The sequence below is a fragment of the Emydura macquarii genome, unplaced genomic scaffold, assembly GCF_026122565.2.
Source record: "Emydura macquarii macquarii isolate MOO-44397 ecotype Brisbane River unplaced genomic scaffold, CSIRO-AGI_Emac_v2 contig_3487, whole genome shotgun sequence".
Classification (NCBI taxonomy): domain Eukaryota; kingdom Metazoa; phylum Chordata; order Testudines; family Chelidae; genus Emydura; species Emydura macquarii.
The window spans coordinates 1243-20919 of NW_027133624.1; the positions used below are offsets into that span (position 1 = coordinate 1243).

The following is a 19677-nucleotide window of genomic DNA, read 5'->3' on the forward strand; positions in this document are numbered from 1 at the left end:
AATTTGGAGTCACGTCCCTTCTAAATCAAGCAAAGTGCTGTGATTTCTTGATTTGCTGGTTGAACTAGAAAATCAGTGAGTCGTTAACTCTAATTTTGGCTTCCTACTGTCTCCCTTTAGTATCTAGTTTAGGCTATTTCCTGACAGCCTAATTCAAATATTTAAATGTGAGAGGCAGCCCAGCCCAGTGGAATGGGTACTGTACTAGAAGTCAGGAAACCTGGGTTCTGTTCCCAGCTTCCCCTCTGGCTTGCTGTGCAAATTGTTTTCTTTTTCACCCTTTGTGTGTTATTTTTTTTAAATGGTCATCTCTTTGGGGCAGAGATTGTCACTAACATAGCAACACAACCAACACGCACAATAACCCGCAAACACACATAGCTCTTCACTGCAACTCACACCTCTTATTCGTCACCCGCCGGGGTTTTCCAGCACCGCCCCCCAGACACAAAACAGCAAAACCAACACACACAATAGCCCCCAAACACACAGAATCCCTCAGCACAGCACACCCACCTCATTCACCACTCCCACAAATCCACACAAATTCCCCCAGACTGAGATGACCTCTGAGGTCCCCTTCCAACTCTAATATTCTGTGACTCTATGCATTGATCAGACATCCTGGAGAAAAATACAATATATCTTCAATTCTGAGCCCATCCCTGGTGAAAATAATAAAAAAAAAAAGACCAAGGTCATCTTCACATCTTTCTTGTGAAAGCTAATGTTGTACTAAAGAGCTTCTTCAGAGCCTCGTGAACTTCCCTGTTCTTCAGACTATATACAATGGGGTTTAACATTGGGGTCACCACCGTGTACAGCAAAGAGAGGATCTTGTTGAGCACCGGAGGGTGATCTGAGGTAGGCACCACCACATACATTGCAATCAACGTCCCATAGAATGTGCTAACAATGATAAGGTGAGACGAGCAGGTGGAAAAGGCCTTTTGCCTCCCCATGTTGGAAGGGATCCTGAGGATGGCCCTGAAAATAGAAACGTAGGACCCCAGGATCAAGAAGAATGGGAAAAGTGAGACAGATAAAGAAAAGAAGAACATAATTTTGTCAACTAAGTACGTATCGGAGCAGGCGAGTTTTATCAGGGATGTAATATCACAAAAGAAATGGTCGATTTCATTGGGGCCACTGAAATTTAAATTAGACAGAAAACATACGACGACTGATGTCCCTATGAAGCTACTTGCCCAGGAAACAGCTGCTAACTGCATGCAAACCTGTTCATTCATGAGTGTCATGTAATGAAGCGGCTTGCAAATAGCTAAATACCGATCATAAGACATGACGGTGAGAAGGAGGCATTCAGCAACGGCCAGGGCACCAAAGACATTACATTGCACCATGCAGCCTGTGAATGATACCATGTTATCCTTGGTTAGCAAGGCAAACAACAACCTGGGGAACAGATTGGTCGTGTACCAAATTTCCAAGAAGGATAAATTGCCTAGGAAGAAATACATAGGGGTGTGGAGACTGCGATCTGTCAACACGGTAATTACGATGAGGAAGTTCCCAATTATTGTCACAAGGTAAATCGCTAAAAAGACACCAAAGAGGACCATCTGTACTGTTTCAGTACTCGGGAATCCCATGAGGATGAATTCTGTGATGGCGGTTTGATTTTCTTCACACGTCTTTTCCAGGTAAATTGTTCCTAGAGAAAAATCAAATAGTGTAATTTAGTATGTGTTTAGGCTTGGCAGAATGTCATTGTTATTAATTTAAGATTATGACAGCTGTTTATTTTAAAGCATTTTTAAAATTTTTATCGATTTAAATGTTCACATTTGTGGGAAATGATGGGGGGGAGGGACAGACAATAATTATTTAAGGATGATGAGATTCAAAATGTAAAAGCTTTAAACCATTAAAACATAAATTATCAGTATCGGACGTCAAAATATAGAAAGTAAAGAGCATTAAATCATATTTTCGAGCAGCATTTTTCTTACTTTGTCTCTCTGTAAATTTTTATTATCATCAATGGAAGTATTTTTCCGCCGCTTTGTGTGTGTGCAGGGAAACCAAAGTTTAGTGACATTTACTGAGAAGAAGGTCTTCTCTTTCCAAGCCTACTCATACTGCAGTTGCGCTCGTCACATCTAACCAAAATCAAAGTCCCATTGCATTAGCTGCTGCAGAAAGACATAGTGGTGAGACCCAAAGAAGTCCTTTGTGTAAGCTCAAAAGCTTGTCCCTTTCACCAGCCGCAGTTGATCCCATAAAAGATATTACCTCACCCACCTTGCTTCTATAGCAGTGTGAAAGGGTGAGACCCTCTTCCAAAAAGCATATGTTCTAAATAAAGAAGACAGTTCTATTATGGAGAAAGGGTGCATTTTTCTCCATTTTAAAGATGAGGAACCGAAGATCCACGGCAGATTTACAAAGGGAAATGTGTGCCTAAAAATGCAGATGGGTGCACCGTAGGATTTTATACTGCTCATCTAGTCCAGCCCCCTGCTCAAAGCAGGACCAACCCCAACTAAATCATCCCAGCCTGGACTTTGTCAAGCTGCACCTTAAAAACCTCTAAGGGTGGAGTTTCTATCACCTTCCTAGGTAACCCATTCCAGTGCTTCACCACCCTCCTAGTGAAGAAGTTTCACCTGCAAACTTGCTGAAGGTGCAGTTCACTCCATCCCCCAGATCATTAATGGAGATGTTGAAAAAAAACGGCCCCGGGCTGACCTCTGGGTCACTCCGCTTGTTACCAGCTGCCAGCTGGACATTGAGCTGTTGATCACTGCCTGGTAATCCAGCCTGCTTTCTATCCATTTTATAATCCGTTTATCCAACCCATACTTCTTTAATTTGCTGATATTGTGAAACCTGATTTTTGTTTTAAAAACATAATTGCAGAATTGATTTTCCCAAATCTGTGATGTTTTTAATTTTGGGTGAAAAATAAAGTCTGCTTTTTGGCTATGACCACTTTGGTAATCTTTTTAATGAACATTTTGCAATATGTATATATATATGTGTGTGTGTTACCAGAGAGGCAGAGAGAGACACACACACACACACAGAATTATTTCTTTTCAAATCCTTCAGAACAAAAGCAACTTTTAAATGCCGTGATTTTTCACAAGGCTGGATTTTCACTTTTTAACTACATCCACTTGCAGCATACTGCCCTATTCCTTGGGGAAAACTCCTTATTTGAGTCGATTCTAATACACTGGGAAACCCATTTTCTTTACTTTCTCAATTTTGGGAAGGAGTTTGTTAAACTAAACACTACCATCCCAATTCTCCCCTGCTTTGCACCTTGTGGAACCGTTTACAGCTGTGCAAACTGATTGCAAGGAATACTGGGGTAATTGAACAAAGCTACATTCAGGTCGCTTTATAAACTTACTTTGCAAAAGTTTAAAATCTGCACAAATTGCAAGACAGCAATGCCAAATTTGACATAAAGGAACAGGTCTTCTGGGAAGAACTTAACTTTGAATTTCTTCCTCTGAAAGCACCAGTATCTCTTGCCTGACTTAAATGACTACATCAATCTGGTGGAAGCAGCAGAAGATTCATACAAGCCGCTAGGACAGATACAGATCAGCCATGTTGTTAAGTGGGCTGACGAAAGTAAGTGATGTCCAGGCATGGAATTAATATCGTGGAATTGGGATGCTTTACTGAACTGGGAGAAGTAGACTCACGAGTAGATGAAGCTATGCCAAAGATTTGATGCAAGTTTTCCTGCACCCATTCTGTAAGCGATCACTTGTCTGCAGCTTTTATATAGCACAGACTCCATAATATCTAGGCAGTGAGATTAAGGAACTTCAAACGGTACCCAGAATAAATAAAATTGAGACCACCACTGAAACAAAAGTAGCCCACATTATGGATGTCAGAAGAAGGCAATTATTCACAGTGGTTTTTAAAGACGATGGGATTTTTATCCCACTAAGCTGAGATATTCTAATGAAAATAGATACTCAAACTCCACTGAAATCCCATTGGAAATCCCAGCATTCAAGAGGAGTAGAATCAGGACAATAGGTCCACATTTGCAAAGTTCACTAAAGGATTTAAATACGACATTCCTTATTTGGCTTTAAAAATCTGAGCAATGGTGCATAACTCATAGCCTGCTCCGAGGAAAATAAATGAGAATTACGATTGACGTCACCTGAGGATTTTCAGCCAGAATGCCCAGGGTCTCTAGGGGCCCACTGTGATTCTCAAAATCATCTAGCTGGCTTACTCCCATGCAAATGAATGAGTAGAGGTGCCTAGGTGCTTTTGAAAAGCACAAGAGGTGCATAAGTACCTTAAAAATCTAGCCCCTTGCATTTTATATGATTACATATCACAAATTGGGTTTTGGCTGAATTATAATTCTGCTCTGTTCAGCCAAATGTTGTGTTTCCTATCATAGCCGTGGGGATATTTACCGTTCATTCTCCTTCAGAAAATCCTCTTCAGAGACCTTCACTGGCTACCTAATGGTTTCTGCTGTTCTTCTTTCCCGATGTACGCTCATCGTGACATGAGAAACATCTTCTCTTCTTGAAAGAATGGTCTCGAGCATCCTCTTATATATCTTATACAGGGTCATATGCTTTGTCTTGCGCTAACCCATTGGGGTTAATTATGTTGGTGATATTTCAGAGTGTTATTTCTAAAATTAACAAATTAAGATTCTAATTTCAAAGGGAATATTTGTCATTCGGCTTTCTGCCACTCCCCAGGAAGCCTCAGCTTTCCTCACAAGGATTTATTTTTATCACAAAGTTCATAACCCCAAATTGACTCTTTTTTTTTTTTTTTTGGCCATTGGTTTTCCATTTGTGTTGGGTCCGAAATGTTGTGTTTTCAGCAGTTTCTCTCATTTGTCTTTAGCTGTCAAGTGCAGATTTCTTGGTTTGCAAATTTCTTTCTCTGGACACACATTTTTCACTAGAGATGTTGACTCAAATGAAAATAAAGTTGTTTTTGGTTGTAATTTTCAGCAGACGACTAAAACCTCCAACCAGTTTTGGCAGTCTTGCGGGTCAGATAAAATCTGGCTTGTGAGACAGGGAGGGTTTATTTGGAAAGGCGAGGAAAGTAAATTACAGGTGCAGCAAAAATGAAACAGATCTAAGTGTTCCTGTCTCAGAACAGGCGCTGCCATGTCGTCCAATTAAGAGGGTGAGACAAGACCTCATAGAATCACAGAAGACGAGGGTTGGCCGCGACCTCAGGAGATCATCTAGTCCAAGCCCCTACTTTAGCAGGACCAACCCCAACTAAACCATCCCAGCCAGGGCTTTGTCAAGCTGCACCTTAAAAACCTCTAAGGATGGAGATTCCATCACCTCCCTAGTTCACCCACTCCAGTGCTTCACCGCCCTCCTAGGGAAAAAGTTTGGGATATTAGGAAACATCTGGGGCTGTAAAGGCTCAGCAAAAATCTGAGGGGAAAGAGATCCGATGAGTTAGGGCTGCCAGGGACTAGAGACGGGAAAAGCTCCAGAGAGCAGAAAGCTCTGCAGACACTCCCTGGAAAAAGGGATGAATGATCAGCGGCCAGTGTAGGAGTTGGCCTGGTGATCGTCCTGTGCCAGAACCAGTGGCTGGAGGTGGAAAAGGGCGCTGCAGAATACCAGCATGCTGAAGGTGATGAACTTGGCCTCACTGAAACTATCAGGCACCTTCTGGGCTAGGAAGGCAACCGTGAAGCTGACAAGGGCCAGAAAGGCCGTGTAGCCCAGGACACAGTAGAAGGTGGTATTTGACCCCTCATTGCATTGCACTAAGATCTGTCCAGTCTCTGATTTCATGTCCAACTCGGGGAACGGGGGAGCTGTTCCCAGCCAGACAGTGCAGATCCCTACTTGGACAAGGGAACAGGAACTGACGACGGAACTGGCCAGTCTTTTCCCCATCCACTTCCTCATCCTTGCTCCTGGCTTTGTGGCCTTGAAGGCCAGAACCACAGTGATGGTTTTTGCCAGCACGGAAGAAACGGAGACTGAGAAGATGATACCAAAAGCTGTTTGTCGGAGAAGGCAGATCACCTGCCCAGGCCGGCCAATGAATATCAAGGTGCAGAGGAAGCAGAGCAGGAGGGAGGTGAGAAGAAGGTAGGTGAGATCCCGGTTGTTGGCCCTCACTATGGGAGTGTCCTGGTGTTTAATAAACATTCCTAGCACCCAGAATGTGAGAAGAGAAAGTAAAAAGCGCAAAAGAAGCCAAAACAAATCCCAAAGTTTCTTCATAGGAGAGGAAGTTTGCAGTCTTAGGTATGCATTTATCTTGTCCCTGTTTGGATCCTGATGTTCTGGGCACCTATCACCATGATCCACATCTGAAAGAAAGAAAATGATGTCTCCTTATCTCAGACACATCAGATTGTTTCCCTGACACAAATCAGTTTAGCCAGTGTCCAACCAAATGAAATAAACCATTCCCTACATATTAGGTGATCAAGAGGGAATGACATCAGAGAAAGGGATACTCCAGTGATTATTGTGTTTAGATAGATACATAGATAGATAGATAGATAGGTAGGTAGCTAGATAGATAGACAGTGTAACTCCTCTTGAATCAATGCAATGATGCTGGGGATATATTTCACTTCGTCAGCTCTTACAGAAAAAATGAACCACATTGAAAATAAGTATTTCCTGCTGGATATTACATAGGATGGAGGCTGGCACAACTGAGCAAGAGAGCTTTAAACTAAGGAGTTGGGGGAGATGGTTGGGAGATTGAGCATTCTACAGTTGTTCTAACCGTGTCTTCGCCAGGGTGAGGTCAGCCACCCCGACAGCTGTAGCTATGTTGAAGAAGTATTAGCATTACGGGGCTTATGACACAAAGTTGACTAGTTCTAATTCAGTCCAAACAAACAGATCTTGGTCAGTGTCACCACAAAACCTACCATGCTTCCCTAGTTGAACGAATCCCATTGCTGGCATCTGTAGGGTAAATCCGTGGTCACATTTGAACTATACGGTTATTGTTATGGTGATTGAAAACTTCAGTTTCTACTTCCCATCCAAACTCCTTTAGGAGCTTAGTCCATTCCTGCTCAGCAACAGCAAAAGACAGTGCCACTTAAAATACAAGGTGAGCTATTGGGTAGTCATTACACACCTGAAGATGCTTGAGGGTGGTGAGGTGGTGAGTCAGCCTTCCATCCCCAAGGGTTCCCCCATTCACAAGGCTCAACCCCTCCCCATCTTGTACTGATGTGGGGAGCCCCGTCCAATTGTTACCCAGCGTTCCTCGACCCAGTGACTTTTAGTCTCTGTGAGTCAGTATCATGAAAGAAACCAAAGGAAACGCAGCACCTCCACCTGCTATATGGCTGGCATAGACAAGTCAAAACCAAGTGCTCTTCACCCCGCAAAACTTTATTTGATTAGTCTCCAGCAATTCCCATCGGAATGCTTTTACCGGAAGTCTCCACTTATTAGTCTTAAGCACAAACACATAGGTTGTTAGAGTATGCCACACTGATAGTTACCCCATAAGTCTGAGGCTGTCTTTGGGTGATTCAGTCACAGATTTCCAGATGGCCGGTCCTTCCGTCTGCGCCTGGAGATCTTTCAGTGTGATCCACCTGACACAGACTTGCTACCTCCCTCTGCTACCCCCAAAGTTACTGAGACATGTCAATCAAAAGTATTACATAGCGGATCAAATGGAAAGAATTGTCAGGCAGAGGCAAACATTACAAGGAATGCCAAACAGGATGCGGTTTTGTGGTTTCGAGTAGTTAGCCTGGCAGGTGTGAACATATTCCGACTGCCTGCTTTTCACCCCCGCACATCAAGAAAAGGTCACAGAGAGTCAGGTTCACCCCTTCTCCCTTCCGGCTTTGCCCTGTCTGAACTAGGCCATATAAAAGAAAATCTACTAAATGACTATTCCTAGAAATAAGCAATAAGCAAACTAATTGACAGTTCATCTTAAGAGTTGGCAGTGGTTTAGGCACCTGGTGATTTGCTAAAATGCTTCAGTTTTTTCCATCTCTCATCTACCTGGCAAACAAGCATAGCTACCTTTTTCATCAGACCCCTTAAGCCAATTTACAGAAATAATAGACTATGTTATAAATATATAATATAAGTTTTATATATGTTAATATATACGACAATAGTGTATGAAAATTTTCATGTACTCAGTATTTTTTCCATATCCGTGCTGAGATATCCTTGATAATTTCTTCAGACAATACAGAAAAATGCATGATTTCTTGTCATGAAAAATGCTGAGTGTCGACAATTTCAACTAAAAGAAGGCCTCCCTCTAAGCCATTAACATTTAATGATGCAAACCTAAAGCCAAGCCTACTTTTAATGCATATATTTTGGTTCTTCTGTTTCACATTGCAGCTGAAGAACTTCCATTATTATGTACATAAGCATGCTTAGCAGCTTGGTTATATTTTACCCAAACCTATAAACCCTCCAAGATCAGGTCAGTGTTCAACAGTCAACAAATTGATTTCATCAATGAAAAAATAGCAGTTAGTTGTTTTAAATGAGGAAACCTATAAAGCAAAGACATGATCACCTGCAAAAAGAAAGAAGATTAGGATTTAAGGTTGGATTTAAGTATCTGATGCCTATTTCAGCAAAACAGGAGTTGGCTGCCCTTTGAAATTGTCCGCATCAGCCTTTTCCCTAATTTTCTGTTATATTAATGACCTTCAGGAATGTTTTGGTTCTTTTGACTAAATTTCTACTAAATCCAGCTTGTTTGAAAATGACTTCACATCCCACCGAATGATTTTCCCAGGGCTTCCTTCACCTCTTTGTTTCTTAAAGCGTAAACGAAAGGGTTTAATAGTGGAGTTACAACTGTGGTAAAGACGTTGATAGTTTTATTAAAGTCCAATGAGTTCTGAGCGGAAGGCTTGACATACAGAACAGTGATGGAGCCATACCAGATAGTCACGGCAGTGAGATGGGCAGAACAAGTGGAAAAAGCCTTTTGCCTGCCTTGGGATGACGGCATTCTCAAGATGGTGGAGATGATGTAAAAGTAGGAGACCAGCGTTATGGCGCATGAGACCACGACAACTATGATTGAAATTATGAATGCTGCCAGTTCAATGGGTCGCGTGTCAGTGCAGGAGAGCGCTATCCAGGAGTCTATGTCGCAAACAAAATGGTTGATGATGTTAGGGCCACAGAAAGACAACCTGGATATTAGAGGTGCCAGCACAGAGATAGCCAGGAAACCACACAACCAAGAGGCGAGGGCCAGCCGAGCAGTGATGGTGCTGTTCATGAGGGAGCTGTAGCGCAGTGGGTGGCATATGGCCAGGTAGCGGTCATAGGCCATGACGGCCAGGAGGAAACATTCTGTGGAACCCATGGAGAGGAAAAAAAACAATTGCAGAAGGCAGCCAGTGAAAGAGATGGTTTGGCTTGTCCCTAGCATGACACCTATGGCCTTGGGGACACATGCTGTGGTGAACCAGATCTCCAGGAAGGAGAGATGGCAGAGGAAGAAATACATGGGGACATGGAACTGTGGGTGGCTCCACACTAAAGTTATGATGGACACATTCCCCAGGATTGTTAGCATGTACATCACAGAAAACAGCACAGCAAGGGATATCCGTAAATGCCAAGTGCCGGGAAAGCCGAGCAAGATGAACTCCTGCCTGCTGGTTTGGTTTTCTGTACTAGTCATGAGGGTCATCTGCAAAGACATAAGAGGACTTCAGAGGCAGGCAGTTAAAATGCTGAAGACGTCTTTAAATGCTGCACAAACTTGAACGTTCAAGTTCAACCTTAAGATGTTGTCATGCCTATCATGGTCCTTGTCTAGGTGCAGTGTCAGAGTGTGTACTAGAGTTCCAGAGGGGTAGCCGTGTTAGTCTGTATACAGCAAAAACAACTGGAGGTCTGTGTACTCTTACTGCTCGATGAAAAGTTCCCATTAACCCACTCCCGTTACAAAACACAGTAAATTAAAGCACAATAGACAACTTTTAGTGGGAAGCAGAAGGGTCCACACAGACACGGTACGTCTACACTGCACACTTCTTTTGGTAGTGTGCATGGTACGTACACAGCTCGCTCCTCCAACTAGAGTACAAATAGCTGGGTAGATGGTGAGGCACTGTTTAGGCAAGTAAAGATACGCCTGAATACTGTGGATAAATACCCGAGTAGATACCCTACACAACTCTACTCAGCTAAGCTGTGCCTCCCACATCCACACTACTATTCTTAGCAGTGTCTCACCGCCTCCCTGCTTCAGGAGTCTTTCACTGCCGTGGGGAGAGGCTCCAGCAACAGGGAGATTCCCAAGTCTTCTTCTGCTGCTTCCCCACTGCTGGAGCCTTTCCCGACCGCAGAGGAAGTCTCCTGCAGCAAGGGGCTGTCAGAACGTTTCCCCACCGTGGTGAAGTACTCTGGTAGTGGGGAAAGGCTCTGGAGGGGGGAGGCAGCAAGGAAAGATCCAGCAGCTCCTTCAGTAAAGCCTTTCCCCATTGCCAGAGCTGTTCACTGGCCACATGTGGCTAAACACACCACAGGGTGCGTGCATCCTCCTCTTCCCTGTGGTGCTTAGCGGTATAAACCCTACATACAGCCAAATGTGCTGTGCTTGTAAATGGAGGCCTGGTCTACATTGACCAGGAAATTCAGCAGCAGTCAACGGGAGATACGCAAGCTACATAGAACCAGCTTAGTATCCGTCTTATAGTCCATTCAACCAACCCATACTTCTTTAACTTGCTGGCAAGAATACGGTGGGAGATGCTATCAAAAGCTATGCTAAAGTCAAGGTGTATCATGTGCACCACTTTCCCCACATCCACAGAGCCGGTCATAATATATAGTTCTAATACATCAACCTGTGGAATTTACTGGTATATTAGCTTTACTGAGACAAATAGAAATATCGAGATATATATGTATGTATCTATGACTTCTTTTCTATTTGTCTAATTTGTATCTATTTTTTATTTGTTTCATTTGTCTATATGACTTCTTTTCTATCAATCTGTATACGTATGTAGCTATGACTTCTTTTCTATCTGTCTCAGTAAAGGTAGTATATCAATTAATGGATTAGAACTGCCTGAAATTTTTCCATCAACACATTTATTGACGGAAACTGCCTTTTTGATGAAACTGAGATTTTTGAAAATGAATAAATAAAATAATTTTGGGGTTTTCATCTAAACAATAACAGCTACAGTGACAAGAAATATCTGGTGACTATCTGGTTTTTTATTTAAAACCTGAAAATGTTTGATTAAATAAAAGCTTATCGGATTCCATTTTTTGGCTAAAAACCTGGAAAAAAGAAAATACTCTATTTGACAAAACCAATTTTTTAAAATTTTTGTAAAAAGCATGGATGAAAAAACAAATTGAATCTGTTATTTATACAATTCACAAAATATTCAGAATCCTTTTTTCGTCCTAAACTTTATGCTACATGAAAAATAAGACAATAGACATTCTCATTCTTTCAGTACCTCCTATTTCAGTTGCCTCCTCGGTGAGGCAAACTTTTTCAATGGCAATTTGCAAGCAGCTCGCATTACCAAGAAAGGGAAACCAATATCTCAGTCGGGTTACTTTAAACTATGATTTCAGGATAGGCTGGATCTGGCTAGTGGTCCTAACTTACCATGTCTTCTGACACAGCTTCTCCTTTCATTCACAGTCTTTTTTTCTGTGGATGACACACAGTAGCCTTGGTTGCTGAAAAACGGCGCTTCATAGGGCAATTTATCTTGCTTTCTCCCCACCTAAGTATATACGGGAATATTCGACATCTGGTTCAGGTTTACATTTAAGTCCTTTTACACCACTCTAGCAGTATAAAGGGACCTTAAAATGTGTGTCATACATATAATTCACTCCTATTTTTAACCCCCATTCTACTGCCAGAGTGGTGTGCAGTGTTGTTAGTATAAATGGGGACTGGCCTCTGCCAAACCAAAAGACTCAGGCAAATTCTATGGATTTTGTCATCGGTTAGAATCCGTTTCCATCATCACCCTTCAACTAGCTTTCCTCCTACCTATCTTGCTAATGAACTGCAGTTCAAACTGGCTGCACGAGGGGGTTGGTTTTGTACTCCACCCCCACCTCCCCAGCACCCTGAGGATGTTTGATCTCAGCAAAATTTCACAGATTTCCCTGGTGAAAGCACAGTGCTAGCAGCCTGGAGACAAGCAATCTTGTCCTGTCTTTGTCAAACCCTCACTACCTAGGGGGAGTTTTGGTGTGTTACTTAAGCCCCCTCTCCCCAGTCCCATTTTTCCTTGCTGTAAAATAATGATAAATGCCAAAATGTGATCCCTTTCCCTTGCTGGGCCCAGACAAACAGCTGAAGAGAGGATGCCATAACCATGAATTTGACTGGTCCAAAACCAAGGAATTGTGCTTCATATACTTGATACAATGTACAGGCATCTAATCAATTCACAATTTCCATATATACAGATATCGAGCACTGCTGTGAAAGAGGGATGCAATCTGTACCATGTCAAATATACAAAACAGGAATTGTGACTTGGAGGGTGAGTCTGAAAGGCTGGGTAAAATGGTCAATAGGGTAAGGCCCAGATTCTTAAAGATGTTTAGGTTTCTCACCCCATTGAAATCTATAGGGTTCAGGCATATAACCCACTGAGGGGCTTTTGTGAATCCTTTAAGACATCTACCTTCAACTTCAGAAGCCTAAAGAGCATTGAAAGTCTAGCTAGGGAAATATTTTTAAAGGTTTTGTGGCATTGGTCGGTATTTCAAAGGCAACTAGAAACTTTACACCCATTGAAATCAGGTGCTTTTGAAAATCCGACGAGGTGCCTAAATATCTTTCAAAATATGGCCTTGTGTCACCTTTTGAAGATGGGACTTTATTACTGTAGGAGAGTAAAGAGTTAAAAGCTGGACAAGTGGTCAGGCCTAAGTTACAGGGAACAGGGTCATGGCAAGGGCAAACCTTGTTTCTGTTAATTGGTGTGAATTCTAGTTAGAGTCTGTTATCACTCTTCCTCTCCTCCTTTCCTGGCCATCTGTGCAGGGGATGAGACTATTGCCTCTCCTGCACAAGGGCTTTGGTGGGAAGAAAGCATTATCTTCTTTCCCCCCTGGCATGCCTTTACTTCATAGAATGTTAGTGTAAAATGTATAGGTTTTAAGGTTATGTGCCTGCCCTCTGTATGGTAATCCTGTAAACAACAAACAAGGGTGAGTATAATTGTATTCATCATGTAGTTGTTAATATTCATTCTATAGGTGTCAATGTAACCAAATAAGGGTCTATGGGGGAGTTGCTGAAAATGCATACATTTACATACTGCTATGGATAAAAAAATTGTAAAGTAACCCCCTTGTTGATCACCTGCGGCGTCGAGGTGAAACGAGCAGGCAATAAAGTGTTCCGTCTCCCCAATCCACCCCCGGGACAACCTGTTTGATTATTTCTAACAATTACCAAATCCCTTTGGAAGATGAGGGTTGAGGACAGACTCTGTGGTCTAGCATGAGGCCGAAGGTGTGGCCACAAAGATGTAGCAAGGGTTTTTTCCACAAAAAAGTTTTTACATCAGGACATGTGTTTTTGTTGACATCAACATTTGCCAGAAGAAAAGTATCCATCCTGACAAAAAAATCATTGTTTTGTTGGGAAATCAAAGTTATGTATTTCATTTAGATTTGACATTCAAAAACAAAACCACGTTTTTCTTTCCAAGCTTCAGACTGAATACAATTTTTTTTTCTTTTTCAAACATGGATTATAAATCATAAGATAATATAATTTTGAGGGCTGGGAAAGACCTTGAGAAGTCATCATGTCCAACCCCTCTGCTGAGGACAGAAGGATCAGACATAGCTCTGGTCTACACTTACCTGGAGATTGGGCGGCAGTCGACCAGAGTTACGCAAATTACGCAGAGTAGCTTGCGTCACTCCCGTTGACTGCTGTGCTTCCCTTCTGCGCAGTGTCTTCACTGCACTGCACCGACTGGAACTGTGTTCCCATCGACGCAGTGCTACGCTACTTGAGGGGGTGGTTTTACTCAGTCAACTTCCTGATCGATCGAGCGCGTCTACACTGACCGCTTGATCAATCCATGAAGATCGATCTGGCGGCGGCGACTTTGCCACCATCAGTATAGACATAGCCAAAGTAAACTTAGACCATCCCTCAGAGGCATTGGTCCACCCTGTATTTAAAAACCTTCAAATATGGGGAGTGCAAAACCACCCTTCAAAAGCCATTCCGGTACTTCGCTACCCTTTCAGTCAGAATCTAAATCTCCCATGTTGCAGATTAAGCCCATTACTTCTTGTCCTACCTTGAGTGGCCATGGATCAGAGCCCGCTTTATAACAGATCTAAATATATTTGAAAAGCTCCCCCCACAGTCTTCTTTTCTGAAGAATAAACATGTCCAGTTTTTTAACCTTTCCTCAAAAGTCACGTTTTCTAAACTTTTCATCATTTTTGTTGACCACATCTTTCCTAAATTTTGATGCCCAGAAGTGGACACAGTACTCCAGCGGAGGCCTCCCCAGTGCGGAGTAGAGTGGGACAATGGCCTCCTGTGTCTTACATACAATACTCCTGTTAATACATCCCTGAATGTTATCAGTGTAATGTGCAATTACAGCACATTGTTGACATATTCACTGTGTGATGCACTGGAGCTCCAAGATCCTTTCCAGCGATACTGCCACCTGGCCAGTTATTCCACAGTTTGTAGTTGAGCATTTGGTTTGGGTTTTTTTCCTTCCTAAGTGCACTTAACTTTGTTGAATTTCATCTTGCTGATTTCAGACCAATTCTCCAGTTTGTCGAGGTTGTTTGAATTTTAATGATGTCCTCCAAAGTGCTTGCAACCCCTCCCGGCTTGGTGTCAGCTACAAATTTTATAAGCATACTCTCCACTCCGTTATCCAAATGATTAATGTAAATATTGAATAATACCAGACCCAGCACTGATCCCTGTGGGAACCCATTAGATACACCCCCTCAGATTGACCGCAAAACAATGATTAGTACTCTCTGATTATTGTCTTTCAACTCATTGTGCAGTCGCCGTATAATAATTTCCTCTAGAACAAATTTCTGTGTTTGTTTAAAGAATGCCATGGGAACTGTGTCAAAAAAAACTATACTACAATTAAGATACATCCCATCTACTGCTTAACCCCATCCATCATGTCAGGACAAAGAAATGAAAAGTTTAATTTTTAATGATAATTTTGACCTAAATTGACATTCAAATGATTAATTTTTATGTCATTTTCAGTCAAAATGTCAGTTTCTCACTTTGAATCTGCTGCTGTGCGTCTACTCAGCTCAGCACCATGGCCTGGCTTCTCTGGCCTTCCACCCACTGGCTGTTTTGTCCTTAGCTCAGTCCCGCTCTCTGCCCAGCAGAGCTCACACGGAAGATGGGACCCCCTGCCCTCCTGGATGCCTCATTGGCCTGTCTGCCGTGTCAGTCAGGTCCTTGCTGTTAGTAATGGCATCTCAAACCATGGATCTAAATATTCTGAAGTCCCTGTGTCACTGTACAGAGAGGTTTGGTCAAGTGATATGATAACAGAAAAGGAGATGAGGTGAAATCTGGTCCCATTGATGCCAATGGATCCACATTTACTTGAACCAACTGGGGATCTGGTCTCTTTGACACCAAGGGAGCAACACTAATTTACACCTGCTGAAAATTTGTCCCTCTTTCTGGCAGATTCTCAGAGGCAAGCCACTGGCTACTGCTGAAATAGTGGTTTAGATATTGGGTAGGGCGGGGGGAACATTTGCTGAAGAATCATTCTGGGCACCAATCACTCTTTGATTCTGAGAGTCAAGATAAAAAGGTAGGTAGGGTCTTCTGAGTTACTTTCTCAGTTCCAACTCAAGTTGGACTAAAATTGAATTGCTTATTCTCACAGTCACCCAAGGCATAGACTCCTCTGGGGATTCTATCCCAATGGCCAACAAATAACTCAGAACGAAGCCGTGTCCAGAAGTAATTTTTGAAGCCACTTTTCTTTCCAAGGGCAAGGGCAAGAGACTGGCTTTCGGAAATTTTGTACTTGCTCTGAGAAAGGCATGCTTGATAGTACAGAGAAAGAATTTAGGACTTTGTGACCTTATGTTACTATTGCAGTATGTTTAGTCCCCTTAAAATGTATGTCAAATATGGAAGGAGAAATTTCAGCCAATGTCTATCCAATAGCTCAGAGAAATAATATACATTATATTAATACCTTGCGGATGATACCCGTTGATGTGGTGTACACTACACCGTACAGATAAGTATGGTTTAAAACCTTGATTGGGGCCTACTCTCCTGTTCACTTCAGCGATAGTTGGATGAAGTCCATGAACTGGGATTTTCAAAGGAATATGAGGAAAATTCACCGCCGTCAGATCGATTTCTCAGTGAAGACCCACTCAGTCGATCCAGAAATTGACGTATTAAGGCCACCTTCTCAAGTGGCATAGCGCTGCATCGACGGGAATGTGATTCCCGTCGGCGCAGTGCAGTGAAGACGGCGCAAAGAACAGAACCACAGAAGTCGACGGGAGTTACGCAAGTTTTTTGCGTAGCTTGCGTAATGCCGGTCGACTGCCGCTGAATCTCGGAGGTAAGTGTAGACAACCCCTGAAGAAGTTAAGGCCAGATTTGCAAAGGTATGTAGGAACCTAAAAATGTAGATAAGTGCCTATTGGATTTACCTAAGCACATAAGGTGGTTAAGTGTCTAACTTGTGTGTGCTTGCATGTGACTACATGCACCGTTGGTGTGTGTGCGTCCTGTGTGCGGTGGGGAACGAAAACTCAATTAATATTTGTGGCAATAACTGGTTGCTGTGATTATCATACAGGCCTATTCGTCACTTGATGCTACCAATCAAATTAATAGCAGCAAAGGGCCCGAATGATTTTAGGGTCTGAGTTATAAACACCCCCGATTATCTTGGTGAAACTCAGGATCCATAACTGAATTTCCCAGCCCTGGTCAGCCATTAGTGGTTACTGTATCCATATGAAAATAACAGAACTGTGTGTAACACCAACTGATCTCTTTACCGGCCACTTCAGAAGACAGGTTAAGGGAAGACAGTCACGGTGTGGGTGCAAAATTCTGAGTTCTGACCTAGAGAAATGACCTCCTTAGATCAGTTTGGATCACATTGTCTGACAGGTCTGTGGTGTAGGTGTGTGTTTGCGTGAGTTTGTACTCCCACTTCTCTCTCTATCTAATCACTTATCTATATAACTATCCGTCCATCTAATTGTCCATCTGTACACTACCTCACTTTCCATCTGTATAAACATCTGCACATCCACCTCGTTGTCCATCCTGCTGTCTGTCTGTCCCACAACATCTGTCCATTTTCCTCCTTTTACTATTTATCCACCTAATTGTCCATCCATCTGTATTTCGGATTCTCCACCTACTCTTCTGTCAATCTGCCATGTCATCCGTCATCTCTCATCTACCTGTTTAATGGCATTTATATTCACCTCCCCATCATCTATCTATCTATCTATCTATCTATCTATCTATCTATCTACCTACTGAAAATGGCCCCTTCCCTATGGGAAGTGGACTTCAGAGGGCAGGGGCTGATGCGTGAGTGTATTTCACAATCATGGGCACTAACGTCAATGTAAAAATATATCATGATTATTGGTAACCAGAAAAAAAATATTCCTTCTGACTCTGAGTGTCTCTAATTTGACAGGCAAAGCAGGTGGGAATTGGAGCTGATAAAGGTCTTGCTGTGTGACTGTAATACTCTGCTAAGTTTAGCAGAGGTAAGGGGATAGACAGTAACAAGAGCTTTTCTTGGTCTCTGGTAGCTGCTCAGAGAAGAGGCAATGAACAGTTTGTCCATAGTGTGTAAAGTGCTTGACCTTCAGGATGCCGCTGTTTCTACATCTGATCACTGATCTGTACTGACAAATCCCCAGTGTGAAGCAACACTGGTCCGTGGCATTTGAAACACGTTAATTTCACTCACTCTCACTTAAGATAAAAATAATAATCAGTTAAAAATCCCTGCTTCATTGTGTCCTCATTAAAATAATCTCCGTTAGCAACACAGCTACTAAAAAGAAATCTCTCCAATTAGCCAGGCAGCGCCTGTGGCTCTACAGGGATTTACAGGAGGACACACGGATTGTTATAACTTCTCGTGTCTTAATCAGCACTCTGAGAAACGGTCCGTCCCGCTGAGACCTGGGCCGACAAACTTCTCGAAATATTAAGGGTCAGCAGCAGAAACAAAGTTACTCGTCGTATTAATAGGTCCCAAGGCAGGCCATTAAAATGGAAACGTTGTTGGGAAATGCAGGTCTCGGCGGCAGTCCCACTGGGACTGATTAGAAAAGAAAGTTGGAGGCATGGATTAAAGTGAGACAAAGGAAAGGGAGGGTTTGTTCCTATGTCAAGTAGCCCCCCGATGTGTAAAGGGAAAGGGGTCACGCCAGTTGTGCCAGCCCCTGTGAAAGGCGATCCTTCATTCACAAACTCCACCAGAGTCCCCACAAGCGAGGGAAAGTAACGGGGTGTGGAGGGTGCCGTGAAAGGGATGTAAACAAACCGGAGATTCCCACCGGGTTAGCCAAGGCAGCAGGGCCCAGCCGTAGTGAGCGAAAGGCAGTTCCCGGTTTCTAGGCCTCAGTGAGAGAGATCAGCCAAGGCACCTGACAGGCTTCGCTGTCCTGCCTGCGGTTCCCAGCTCGGCCGGTGTCCTCAATCCTAACCCGCAGTCCCCTCCCCGTGACGCTATTCTGTCTCTGGGCTCACACGGCTCTGCGCCGCCCCTCAATCCTGACCCGCAGCCCTGCTATCTCCGCCCTGGGTCCCCTTAGCTGATCTGCCTCCATCCTAACCTATAAAGTCCCCACTATTGCTGTCCTCTCGCTACTTCCCAGCTCTACCAATACACCTCAGTCGGGAGTTACAACCCCCTCTGTGCTGGCCGTCCGACCCCAAACACACGACGCTGGCTATTCCCCTGGATCCTGACCCTCTGCTAGTCACGTGCAGCCCATCCCCTCTCACTCTTCTCCCCACACAGAGCTCTCTGGATGCTGCACGGCTGGGACCTGCCCCTGCCCCGGTACCCCAGGTGCGCCGGCACACAGCCCTGACAGGACACAAGGCTGCAGGCCTGGCCGAGGAGGGTACAAATGCACACACACACACACACACAGAGCAGATCCCATACAGTCCAGCAGGGGCAGCAGCAAAAAAACCACAGAACAAATATAAACCTACATTCCTTCCATCCAGGGGCAGCCGTCACACATACGCTAAGCGGGTCTTGTTCCTTTCTGTGGAGGCCTGCTGTGAAACAAACACACAAACACACACTGATCAGGCCTCATTCCCTCCATCCAGGGGCAGCCGTCACACATGCAAACACTGAACAGACTTCCATGTTTCCAGCAGGGGCCAGCAGTGAAACACACGTTACACACCTACACCCACATGCACAACCACCCGGTGCTTTGAGATCCATGGAAGTGCCATATATGAGCTAAGTCTGGCATTTGGAAAGGGGATGATGGAACTGAGATGCCCAAACTCCGCTGACAGTCAATAGGATTCAAGTGTCCAACTCCCTTGGGCTCCATTGCAAAGCCCAGCCAAATTCTTGTTTTTAGCTTTAGTCGCCCAATTTGAAAAGGCTGGCCACAAATC

The 19677-nt window shown here is 43.4% G+C and overlaps 2 protein-coding genes and 1 pseudogene across 2 annotated transcripts; all 3 read right to left on the reverse strand.

Moving 5' to 3' along the window:
- Positions 1 to 704: 704 nt before the first annotated feature.
- Positions 705 to 1637, reverse strand: LOC137144841 (olfactory receptor 6P1-like). Its single transcript, XM_067535328.1, has one exon. The coding sequence runs from the start codon at positions 1611 to 1613 to the stop codon at positions 705 to 707; it is 909 nt and encodes a 302-aa protein (XP_067391429.1). The 5' UTR covers positions 1614 to 1637.
- A 3897-nt stretch (positions 1638 to 5534) lies between these two features.
- LOC137144840 (vomeronasal type-2 receptor 26-like) lies at positions 5535 to 6926 on the reverse strand (annotated as a pseudogene).
- A 1810-nt stretch (positions 6927 to 8736) lies between these two features.
- LOC137144837 (olfactory receptor 6F1-like) lies at positions 8737 to 9666 on the reverse strand. The gene has a single exon (XM_067535323.1). It carries the CDS (start codon positions 9664 to 9666, stop codon positions 8737 to 8739), a length of 930 nt encoding a protein of 309 aa, XP_067391424.1.
- Positions 9667 to 19677: the final 10011 nt, after the last annotated feature.

Coding starts and splice junctions, on each gene's coding strand:
- LOC137144837 (XM_067535323.1), bottom strand. CDS start 9,666: ATGACTAGTACAGAAAACCAAACCAGCAGGCAGGAGTTCATCTTGCTC.
- LOC137144841 (XM_067535328.1), bottom strand. CDS start 1,613: ATGGGATTCCCGAGTACTGAAACAGTACAGATGGTCCTCTTTGGTGTC.